At 45.2% G+C, this 12,919-nt stretch overlaps 1 protein-coding gene across 1 annotated transcript; it reads left to right on the top strand.

The window, feature by feature from the left end:
• The first annotated feature begins 10,246 nt into the window (after positions 1-10,246).
• Positions 10,247-12,263, top strand: LOC125531035 (Auxin efflux carrier family protein). Its single transcript, XM_048695445.2, has 2 exons — positions 10,247-10,405; positions 10,565-12,263. Exon 2 carries the CDS (start codon positions 10,681-10,683, stop codon positions 12,025-12,027), a length of 1,347 nt encoding a protein of 448 aa, XP_048551402.2. The 5' UTR covers positions 10,247-10,405; positions 10,565-10,680; the 3' UTR covers positions 12,028-12,263.
• The last annotated feature ends 656 nt before the right edge of the window (positions 12,264-12,919 follow it).

Genomic DNA, 12,919 nt, shown 5'->3' with positions numbered 1-12,919 from the left:
AAGGTTTGAACTGGGGTTAGCGGCAGTTCCAGCGGAGTGACAGGGCTCAGCAGCGATTCGTGCTTGCAGTTCCTATCAGGTCTGTTAGGAGGTGTGTAATGCACAGGAGGCTATAGACCTGCACCCCCTCCCCCATTTCCCAACGACATTTTTGAGAGTGAATCTAGGCTTAAGATACCTGCAGTATCATTGCCATCATTCACCCCATGGTCAGTAGGAAAGGAGAGGTGAGGGTCATTGCCACTTTCTGTGACACCAGCTTCAGCTCTTCTAGACTTGTTTCTTTGAACAAGATCATCCACTTCTTGAGAGTCCAATGAATCTGCCACCAAACCTGTTTAAGATCAGTCCACATCACATTATTAAAAATCATGGAATTTCTGAACTTCCAGATGCACCACATAACACAGGCACAAACCGAGTTCAAGACCATTTTATGTTTATGAGCTGGCCAAAATCTAGCAATAGATATGTAGTCATTGCCTATATCATGGGAAAGGATCTTGGACATTTCAGCACAGATCTGTTTGGCAACCACACATCCAAAGAACAGGTGGTCTATTGACTCATGTTCCTTACAAAACATACATTCAGGTGGTTTACTGATACCTCTTTTTAACAAGTTATCCTTAGTCATTAGCTTGTTATGAGACAAGAGCCACAAAAACACTTGCACTCTGGGAGGGACTGCTATAAACCACACAGAAGGAATATACACAGGTTGCACTCCTCTAAAATTAATAATATTGTAAAGAGAGCTAGTAGAGTAGACTCCTTTACTCTCATATTGCCAGATTAGGGAATCTTCATCATCAGACAGCACAGTGCCCTTGATGATCTGCTCAAGGCAGTACCAACTCTCCATCATGACATCTGAGAAAACCCTCCTAAAAGTCAATTTGATATCAATCCCATCCCAAATCTCTGCAACAGTAGCACCCTGTTGGTGACAGATAGTGTACAGGGGCCAGAATTGCACTGACAGAGGTGAGGTGCCAAACCAATGTCTTCCCAAAATCTAATCTTCTTACCATTACCTATTTTCCACCTATACCCAAACTTCAGGGCTTTTGCAGCCCACATTACTCCTTGCCAGAATTTGAAGGTGTTCTCTGGGTTGGATGCAAAAATGTTTGGGCTTTTCTTAATATACTTAGAGTCTACTATCTGTCTCCAGATCTTGCCCTCATCTTGGATATATCTCTTAACCCAATTACCTAGTAGGCACAGGTTGACATCCTTGATGTTAGGGATACCCATCCCGCCATACTCTTTTTTCATGCAAACCAAATGCCAGTTTGCAAGATGAAGCTTTCTATCTCCCTCAAAGTCACTCCAAAGACAGTGGGCAAGCTGGCTGTTGATCAGGTCCAGAGCCCATTTGGGGAATTTGAAGAATGAGAGCAGGTAGACTGGGATGCTAGCAAGACAGGCTTTGATCAAAACTACTCTGGCAGCATAAGAGAGAAGCTTCCCTCTCCATCCAGCCATCCTTTTGAGGATCTTGTCAATAAGGGGCTGGATGTCTTCCCTCCTTAGCTTGTCATAGTGAAGGGGAATGCCTAGGTATTTAATAGGGAAAGTGCCTACAGTACACTCTAGAATTTTTTTTGAAAGAATCTACTTCACTGTCGGTGAGCCCAAGGGGGATAATCTCACTTTTTGAGTAGTTGATCCTCATACCAGAAACATTCTCAAAACAAGTTAAAACCTGTTTGAGATTAGTAACCTTATCTACAGAATTTTCTATAAAGAGGATGGTGTCATCTGCATATTGAAGGCAGATGACCCCTCCAGGGATGAGATTAGAGCATAAGCCTTTCACTAAATTATGAGAAGTTGCTTTGGCCAGCATCCTGGTCAAAACATCTATCACAAGGTTAAAAAGAAGTGGGGAGAAGGGGTCCCCTTGTCTAAGGCCCTTGCCAATAGTGAAGAAATCTCCTTCTACTCCATTAATCTTCACTCCAATGGATCCCATCTGGGTGATCTGCTTGACCCATGTGATCCATTTTGTGCCAAAGCCTCTTTTTTCTAGAATCTCATAAAGAAAGTCAAGATTCACCTTGTCAAAGGCTTTTTCATAGTCTAGTTTGATCACTAGTCCAGCATTGCCAGAATGCACTATGGAGTGCAGCACTTCGTGTGCTGTCACCACACTTTCTAAAATGTACCTGCCTTTAATAAAGGCAGATTGGTTACTGGAAGTAAGGAAATTCATTAACCTAGCTAATCTATTAGTCAAGACCTTGGTAAAGACCTTGAAAATGCAGTTAAGCAAACAAATGGGTCTGAACTTCTTCATGCTAGAAGCATCTTGTTCTTTAGGAACTAGAGTAACCATAGCAAAATTAAGTCTATAAATGTCTAGGCTCCCCTCATAAAAGTCTTTGAAGAGGGCCATGATATCTTGTTTATGTTGGGGAACGTAGCATAAATTCAAAATTTTCCTACGTGTCACCAAGATCTATCTATGGAGTCATCTAGCAACGAGGGAGGAGTGGATCTACATACCCTTGTAGATCGCGTGCGGAAGCGTTCAAGAGAACGGGGTTGATGGAGTCGTACTCGTCGTGATCCAAATCACCGATGATCCTAGCGCCGAACGGACGGCACCTCCGTGTTCAACACACGTACGGAGCAGCGACGTCTCCTCCTTCTTGATCCAGCAAGGGGGGAGGAGAGGTTGATGGAGATCCAGCAGCACGACGGCGTGGTGGTGGAAGTAGCGGGATTCCAACAGGGCTTCGCCAAGCGCTGCGGGAGGAGGGAGATGTGTCATGGGAGGGAGAGGGAGGCGCCAGGGCTCAGGTATTGCTGCCCTCCCTTTCCTCCACTATATATAGGGCCAAGGGAGAGGGGGGAGGCGCAGCCTTGGCCCTTCCTCCAAGGAAGGGTGCGGCCAGGGGAGGAGTCCCTCCTCCCCAAGGCACCTCGGAGGTGCCTTCCCCCTTTAGGACTCTTCCTTTCCCTCTTCTCTTGGCGCATGGGCCTCTTAGGGCTGGTGCCCTTGGCCCATATAGGCCAAGGCGCACCCCCTACAGCCCATGTGGCCCCCCGGGGCAGGTGGCCCCACCCGGTGGACCCCCGGGACCCTTCCGGTGGTCCCGGTACAATACCGGTGACCCCGAAACTTGTCCCGATGGCCGAAATAGCACTTCCTATATATAATTCTTTACCTCCGGACCATTCCGGAACTCCTCGTGACGTCCGGGATCTCATCCGGGACTCCGAAAAACTTTCGAGTTACCGCATACTAATATCTCTATAACCCTAGCGTGACCGAACCTTAAGTGTGTAGACCCTACGGGTTCGGGAGACATGCAGACATGACCGAGATGACTCTCCGGTCAATAACCAACAGCGGGATCTGGATACCCATGTTGGCTCCCACATGTTCCATGATGATCTCATCGGATGAACCACGATGTCAAGGACTTAATCAATCCCGTATACAATTCCCTTTGTCTAGCGGTACGATACTTGCCCGAGATTCGATCGTCGGTATCCCGATACCTTGTTCAATCTCGTTACCGGCAAGTCTCTTTACTCGTTCCGTAACACATCATCCCGTGATCAACTCCTTGATCACATTGTGCACATTATGATGATGTCCTACCGAGTGGGCCCAGAGATACCTCTCCGTTTACACGGAGTGACAAATCCCAGTCTCGATTCGTGCCAACCCAACAGACACTTTCGGAGATACCTGTAGTGTACCTTTATAGCCACCCAGTTACGTTGTGATGTTTGGCACACCCAAAGTATTCCTACGGTATCCGGGAGTTGCACAATCTCATGGTCTAAGGAAATGATACTTGACATTAGAAAAGCTTTAGCATACGAACTACATGATCTTGTGCTAGGCTTAGGATTGGGTCTTGTCCATCACATCATTCTCCTAATGATGTGATCCCGTTATCAACGACATCCAATGTCCATGGTCAGGAAACCGTAACCATCTATTGATCAACGAGCTAGTCAACTAGAGGCTTACTAGGGACATGGTGTTGTCTATGTATCCACACATGTATCTGAGTTTCCTATCAATACAATTCTAGCATGGATAATAAACGATTATCATGAACAAGGAAATATAATAATAATCAATTTATTATTGCCTCTAGGGCATATTTCCAACAGTTTAATCACCTCCCAAAACTGTTGTAAGAAGAGAAAAGAAAGCCCATCAGGGCCTGGGGCCCCATCTGAATAGGAACCAAAGATGGCTTCTTTCACCTCCTCTTCAGTGAAAGGGTTTTGAAGGAAACTATTGTCCTCTAATTTTACTTTTTCTCCTTCCAAGAAGAAGTCCTCTCTCAGTCTAAACCCATTTCTACTCTCTTTTTTAAAGAGGTCTTTGTAGAAGGAGGAGGCAACATCTAACATGTCCTTGGTCTCTGTGACAGCGCCATTTGGGCCCTCAAGGACATGAATCTGTGTTCTCCTCCTCCTTTGATTGGCTACAGCCTGGAAGTATTTAGTATTCCTATCTCCTTCTAAGATGTCTCTATCCCTAGATCTTTGCATGGCTTTCACTTCCTCTTTTAGCCAAATATGGTGAAGTTCTTGCATCACTATTTTCATCCTATTAATCTCAGAGTCAGATAACTGCTCTGTTTCAGCCTTAACATCTAAGGAATCAAATTCTTGAGTGAGGAGGGCTTTGTGTTTTCTAATATCAGCTTCTATATTGATGCTCCAGCCTCTAGCAAACCTCTTAAACCTCCTGGCTTTCTCCTGCCAAATATCTATAGCTCTATTTTTCTTGACAGGAGTTGTCCAATTCTTAATCACTAAATCTTTAAATTCTGCCTTCAGCAGCCACCATTTTTCAAATTTGAAACTGGTGGGTTTTGGGGGCTTACTCAACCCAGAATCCCAAAGTAGTGGTGTGTGGTCACTCCCAATTCTGGGAAGGGCTTGAGAACTACCCAAAGGAAATAAAGCATCAAACTCAGTAGTACAGAAGATTCTATCAATGGTAAACATAACCAAGTTCTGTTGGTTATTAGCCCATGCGAATCTTCTGCCTGACATTTTAATTTCTAAAAGACTCCAGATCTCTACCCAAGCATTAAATTTATCACTCCAGTGGTGATTGATGTTGCCATTACTCTTGTCTTTTTGATACCTAACTAGGTTAAAATCACCCCCAATCAGGGTAGGCAGATGATCACATATGAACAAGCTATGCAGTTCTGTAATGAAATCATCTTTGCCCTCCTCATAAGGAGATCCATATACTCCAATAACTCTACATTTGATCTTACTGGCTTTGATTGTAAGTGTGCAAGAGACAGAGTATTTAAGGGGAAGCCAACTATCTATCTCAAAAATGTCTTCATCTACTCCTACCAGGATGCCACCAGCAGTGCCTTCTGCAGGCAAGTGGTGCCATTCAAAATTCCTGTTATTACTGATGCTTTTCAGGAAAGATGAAGAGAGCATCTCTTTCTTAGTTTCCTGGAAAGCTATAATATAAGGTTTGACCTCAGTTGTCAACCTACTTGCAGACCATATTGCCATATCTCTAGATCCCCCAATCTTTATCCTTGATTCCAGACAACCAGCTAGTAGTACAAGTAGAGTACGTGCTTGCTATGTACTGTGCGAGTTGATATCATAGATGACCTGTACTATGCTTTGATGAAGGGAAAATTTGCTACTCCCTATGTTTCTACTCATACTGCCAGGCATATTAGGTACAATTAACACGAGACTTTGGCCATGGATTACTTTATTAATATGTAGTTTTTGCTCCGTGGATTCTTCATCCCTGATTTGTTTTCAAAAGTGCTTAGTGCTTACTCATAATCATGATATTTTATCATATAAGGCACATATTAATGGAGTAATTCTTAGCCAACCAAAATCTAATATGTCCTCCATGCGCAAATGGAGCGAGTACATTTACTACGAGATTCTTGTACCTCTACAAGAAAGAACAAAATATAGGTAGATTGTAGGACAATAACATTCCCAAAACAAAATGGATTGTCAGCATCATACACAGGCAATGGGTCCCGTTCGCCAACCAATTGTCAACAAAGGAAATCAAAAGGCATTTTGACAGACAGATATCTAGAGATATAGAGAGAGGTACAAGTCAACAGCAACATCATGTGTGGTTAATTAATTAGGAAAAGCAACCTGAAGCATCTCTAATTAGCCTGAGGATCTCGCTAAACATAACTAAAACCGTATGCGCATCGTCTTACTTTACGCGGTGGACTCTTTTCATCGCTAACAAACAAAGCTAAACCTATAGACAGACAGCAACCAGAAGGTGACATGGATCCAATGGTGACATCGGCTGAGCTGCATCCTGTATGCTGTCAAGATAAAACAAAAGAAAAGGCTGAGCATTTATTTAGAAAAGGAGAGGTAAATTCTCTCATTAGTAACTTTGAAACTTATTTTCTTCTTCTGTCGTGGAATAGAAGATGAGACCTGCGTACTTAAGATCCATGGAGTAGAGAACCATTTCCTTGATGCACATGAGCTTTACTCACTTTCATCAGCGAAGAAGGAATTAATGATCACAGCAGCCAGTCTGCTGGATATCAAAAGGTGACAGTATTTCTTTAGGGAGTTCTGATGCAACTTCACTAACAAAACAGGAGTGATTTAGCAGACCTCTGCCAGAGATATATAGGTAGAGATATATTGAGAGGCTACAAGTCAAGAACAACATCATGTGTGGTTAATTAATCAACAAGAAAAGCAACCTGGAGCATCCCTAACTAGCCTGAAGATCTCGCTAAGCATAACTAAAACCGCATGCGAGCGAATCGATCGTCTTACTTTACGTGGTGGAGTCTTTTTCATCGCTAACAAACAAAGCTAAACCTAGAGGCTACATACATTGCATATGTTGGATTACTATAGCATGGAGAGTACATGCAGCAACCAGAAAGTGACATGGATGATGGATCCACCTGAGTTGAGTCCTACATGTTGTCAAGAAAAAAGAAAAGGCTGAGCTGACTCCTCTCCAGCACACTCAATTATGTTCCAAATTCTCAAGGAAAACAAGAGGCACTTTCTCTCGATGCTAACTTTTGAAGTTTGGATTTCTTTCCTTCTTGTGCTGTAGATAAAAAAAAGAAAGATCAGATCTACCTAAGATATATGAAGAAGAAAAGCATTTCCTTGATGCACATGAGCTTACTCACATTAATCAGGGCAGGAATGATGACATTAACTATGTAAAAAGGTACTATTTTTTTAGGGAGTTCTGAAGCAATTTTAGTAATAAATCAGGAGTGGTTTGTTAGGAAAGACCAATACTAATACTCCTTAACATGGTTAATCAGACCTCTTCCAAACATATATAGGCAGAGGAATTTTACAAGCAATAACTACCATTATTATTAGCATGGCCTTCACATCACCCAAATCAAGGTTAACCAACCTGCCAGGAGATGCATTATTTTGGTCAAAAGTTAATAAAGCAGGAACCAGCTAGCATCCTAGCCTAGGGGAGTGCCTTGTATAGGTAAGAGGGAACAGTGTTGTTAGGTCAGGACGTTGCTTAGGACAGACAGACAAGATGTGATGATGAGAATCTAATGGGACAGCAATAGCATTAGCATGGTCGGCTAATTAGGTAGGTAGGTACGTAGGTTGAGTGGTTATTTCTTGTAACCAAACCCATCCATCCACATCCATGCTCTCCCTGTCACGGGTGACTGGAGAAACTTTTTTGTGGGTGAGAACAAGGCCTAGCTCTTGATTGGATCAGAGAGGCGATTTTGCTCTGCACTAAACTAATTCTGAACCCATCCATGCTTTGCTTTCTCTGCCACCTGAGACAGCTTTGCTAATTTGCATTATAAACTAATTAAACCCGATGTGGGTTTTGCTTGGTGTGCATTGAGCTTCATGATGACCTGTGACCAAATTAATTGCTGTGGTACTGTTGGCTAGTGCATGGCTGGAGCTAATCCTACTCGAAAGCATAGTGTACTGAAACTAGTCTGAAGTGCATGCAGTGGTATTACAGTCATAGAAGCCATGCAGGAGGATGGACAGGTCTGTGGAACAAGAATGACATAAAGTTTGGTCAAATATTTGTTTGTTAGCATAAAGGTGTCCAGCAGCTCCATGCAACTTGATTTTTGCTTGCAAGAGAAAGGAGGAACAAGTAGGTCACTGGCAGATGTCAATGCACATCACTGTCATGAGCTGATTTTTGTTTATTAGAATATGTTGAAAGTTTTCGTGTGGTTGTCTGCAGGTGTTTGGTGGCACACAAGCCATGGGAATCATGATGTGTACATGGATGTAAGGTTCTAATTGCTCCTTGGATGCAGAGAGAGTAGAACATGACCACATGTATATATGACTAATTTTTTTGGCGATTGGAATAAAAGAGAAACCTTTGGATGGCCAGGGGAAATAAGTTCAGAAATTTGGAATTAATACATCGGATGTTGTATAGAGGTTGCATCAATTAATTTGGGTCGGAGGGAGTACTTTATTTTTTTGAAAGAGAGGCTAATTTTTACTTGATTTTATCAAAAATGGAAACATCTTTATACTTATATACTTACTAAAAAGAATAGTGTTCTTTCTTGCTAGATGGAGTGCTCCGTCCAACATTTCATATATTTCCTGATGAGCATTTCTTGAAAACTGACTTCATTGTCTCATCTTTTATTGACTTATATCAAATAAAGTATATTTTCTTTGGCAAGTCAATAAGTTATTACAAAATCAAATCACAGGCAGAATTTGGTAAACATTTATTTACACAATCATATAATATGGACAGGTAAATTATGGATATGGACAGTTAAACATTTATACCACATAGCAACGCCTAGGAAATACCTAGTAAAAAACAAAAATGTGTGGGAGCTGTCAAAGGAATTTGTCAGAATTGTATGATCTCTTCTAGAAAATCTTAGACCCTCTTTCGACTTCGTTAATGAACCCACCAAAAAACATTTGAATGTATTACTTTTTACACTTGTATGGTACATAGGAATTGATCCTTCCGGATATGGTTAACTCTCTAGGAAAAATTTCTTTGTACCTTTGATAATTTTGACATGCAGACGAGCAATATAGCTGTGTATAAAGTTATTTATGTTGTTGCCAATAAACTTATATTCCCCTATTCATTGTTCTCCATCCCTAAGCGATTGAGTTTTTTTAGTTATTTAATCTTTCTACCAAATTGTGTTTTCAGTTGTGGTGTTCCAAAAAAGCCGGCCCTCACCCTACGAAGTTCGACCGATGTGATCTACATTCAAACCAAGCGAGAGGTCGTGCAATATAATAGGGTTTTGTATCTACTTCTCGCCCCTCCCTCCCGCCTCCGTGACACCAAGAAAGATCTCCCCGACATCGACCACCTATCCACTATTGCTACAATCGAGAGGGGGCAACGCCGACCACCTCATGAGGCCTCCCCCGCTGCAACAACCAGCGTGTTCCAAACCATAGGGGCAAGGCATCACCCGCCGCTCCATCTCTACCCGTTGTTGCAGTACCCATTGCTGCAAATACAAGGAGGGGGGAGGGGGGGGGGCAATGTTGACCACCCGCAACAACGTCCGTGCCTCAATGTGCTCACACCATCAATGATGTTTGTGAGCTCATGGGCCACAACATCACCGTTGTTGCGATAAGCGGCATCAAAACATCCCCGGTGTTGTAGAGTGCTCGTCTGCGACATCATTGATGTCGTGCTCACCGTGTTGCAATGGGTGGCCGTGCCGACGGCGTGACTTCACCAAGGGTTGCAACATCGTCTCCGTTGCAGAGGTTGCCGGGCACTTTGGGAGCATCGCCGATGGCGCGGCCGTCGCGGCAGCATATGGCGGTGCTGGGGTTATGTGCCGGTGGGCGTGGATGTTGGTGTTCCACAACTCGGGAAAAGGGAAGGGGAAAGACATGAAGTCGATGATTGCGGCTTGGAACGACTGATTTCTTAGCGTTAGCCATTTAATTATCATTGGTTTATTTTTGCTTTGTGTCATGGAATCCAATGACATATATCAATGGCAAAGAAATCAGTGGTGTGATGGCATCGCACATGCTGACAATGCTGCCCTCCTCTCATGAGATCCATTCACGTGCCTCGTTACATTTACCAGTACAAAATAACAATTTTAAAATCAAAATTTTAGTAGTACTAGAAGTACAATTTAGAAAACCCAATTAATCACGAGATCGCATCGCCATCTGACGGACAATGACACCCGGGCCCCGCCACGGCCAAGTTTATCAGAAATCCCACGTGGCCAGGAACAGCCACCGCATCCACCAATCCCCCATCACATCACCACAGCCCGAGACGAAACCCCGACAGAGATCGATCGATCCCATCCCATCCGGCCGGAGTAACGCGGCGGCGACGGGACTCCTCTCGGCGGCGGACAACCAGCCACTGGTAATCCCGTCGCTTGATTCCGTACCTCTTCTTGGATCCATATAGGCTCCATGTATGCTCAAGATTTGATTTCGTTCCGTGTATCCCCGTGAATCTGAATCCAGTCCGACATCCCCGTTCGCTCGCTGAATCCTCGTACTTTAATTTCTCGGCGTGCAGACTGGTTCAACCTTTTTGTCGGAGCCGATTGGCCGGACAGGCGAAAAGGGGATCGGCGGGACGATAATCTTGATTATTCACAGAAAGGCGCCGGCTTTTAGCGGCGGAGGACGGCGATGGACCCGCAGGTGGCGGTGCAGGGCGGGGACTGGGTGTCGGCGGTGACGCCGCTGCTGAAGCTGCTGTGCCTGACGGTGATCGGGCTCCTCCTCGCGCACCCGCGGGCGCAGGTGGTGCCCAAGGCCACCTTCAAGCTGCTCAGCAAGCTCGTCTTCGCGCTCTTCCTGCCCTGCCTCATCTTCGTGCACCTCGGCCAGTCCGTCACGCTCCACAACGTGCTCCACTGGTGGTTCATCCCCGTCAACGTCCTCATCGCCACCGCCGTCGGCTGCGCGCTCGGCTACGCCGTCGCCCTCGTCTGCCGCCCGCCGCACCAGTTCTTCCGCTTCACCGTCATCATGACGGGCTTCGGCAACACGGGCAACCTCCCCATCGCCATCATCGGCTCCGTCTGCCACACCGCCGACCACCCCTTCGGCCCCGGCTGCCACCGCGAGGGCATCGCCTACGTCTCCTTCGCGCAGTGGGTCGCCGTCCTCCTCGTCTACACCCTCGTCTACCACATGATGGAGCCCCCCATGCAGTACTACGAGATCGTCGGCGAGGGCAACGAGATCGAGGAGGAGCCGCAGCTCAGCAACTTCAGCCGCCCCCTGCTCCAGGAGGCCGAGTGGCCCGGGATGGCCGACAAGGAGACGGAGCACTCCAAGACGCCCTTCATCGCCAGGATCTTCGCCAGCATCTCGGGCTCCTCGCAGAACACCTTCCCCGACATCGATTTCACCGAGGAGGGGGGGATCTCCGGCGCCGGGCCTAGCAGCCCAAAGTCGCTCCGGTGCTTGGCGGAGCCCAAAGTGGTCAGGAGGATGAGGGTTGTCGCTGAGAAGACTCCGATTCAGCATGTCCTTCAACCGCCGACCATCGCCTCCTTGCTGGCCATCATCATCGGCATGGTCCCCGTGCTCAAGGCTTTCGTGTTTGGGGCTGATGCGCCGCTCTCGTTCTTCACCGACAGTTTGGAGATCCTGGCTGCTGCCGTGGTTCCCTCGGTGATGTTGATTCTCGGAGGCATGCTCGCAGAAGGCCCAAATGACAACGCACTGGGTATGCGGACTATCGTCGGTATAACCGTTGCAAGGCTCCTGATACTCCCCTGCATTGGCATCGGCATCGTGATGCTAGCAGACAGGTTGCATCTGCTCGTCGAGAACGACCAGATGTACCGGTTTGTGCTCTCACTGCAATACTCCACCCCCAGTGCCATCCTGCTCGGCGCCATCGCAAGCCTGAGGGGTTACAGCGTTAAGGAAGCATCCGCGCTCCTCTTCTGGCAGCACATCTGTGCGGTGTTCTCTCTTTCCATCTACCTGGTCGTATATTTCAAGCTGTTGTCGTACATCTGAAAGATGATTGCCGGCCTTGCAAAACCGGGTTATAGCAGTCATCATGGGAAGTGATTCCCAAGAAAAGGAGTGCTTGAATGGATTCTCAGCCATGCCTCCTTGTGGTTAAGAAGTGTATTCATAATTTGCTAGTGATTTGTTATTTCTGTCACATGTATTATTATTCAAGAACAGGAGATACGGTTTTGTCGTTAATTATTGTCGATATATTGCTGGTGTACATGTTTTTGATCTTATTGCAATATTGCACTTATTGGCTGCCATTGACAACTTTGTAGAACAACACAAGTTGTCAATACATTGTTTGTCTGATCATGAAGTGCAAATGTCTGGTGGTCAACAGCAATGTGATACATTTGAGTAGCATCTAGATTTCTGTTAAATCACTCAATGTGATCATGGTTCAATGGCCAGAAAGCAGATAAACTATTTTGTATAATTTCTTGAGAGAGGGTGAAAAAATCAGTTTTGTTTATCAAATTGAAGTCGAAGTAATGACCTTAAATTATGTCCATTGTACAAAGTATATGAATGAAACAAAAATTGCTGATAGGTAGTTCCTGGAGAGATCTGGAGAACAGAGCAAAGACAATCAGGCATGCCAGAATGGTGAAAAGTGAGCCAATAAAGAACCACAAATTGGGCAAAACTTTCAATTTTTCTTGAGGTAAATAAAGGTGTCCAGCAACTCCATGCAACTTTCTACTTCTACTTGCAAGGGGAAGAACAAAAAGGCATGGCACTAACATATGCATCACTGTCATCAACTGAATTGAGTGGCCACTTTCGATTTTCTTTCTGCAGGTCTGGGCTGGCCACTTTATCCTCAGATCCAGACATGCCGTTGAATTACAATCCACACATTGCTTTCAGGTTGGATTGCTGACTGGAA

This window comes from Triticum urartu, chromosome 3A, assembly GCF_056163025.1.
Source record: "Triticum urartu cultivar PI428250 chromosome 3A, HENAU_Tu73, whole genome shotgun sequence".
Lineage (NCBI taxonomy): Eukaryota > Viridiplantae > Streptophyta > Magnoliopsida > Poales > Poaceae > Triticum > Triticum urartu.
The sequence above is the reverse complement of the archived record's forward strand: the minus strand, read 5'-3'. Positions and strand labels throughout refer to the sequence as shown.

What these genes read in the sequence shown, in the direction of transcription:
- LOC125531035 (XM_048695445.2), top strand. Translation starts at nt 10,681, where the DNA reads ATGGACCCGCAGGTGGCGGTGCAGGGCGGGGACTGGGTGTCGGCGGTG.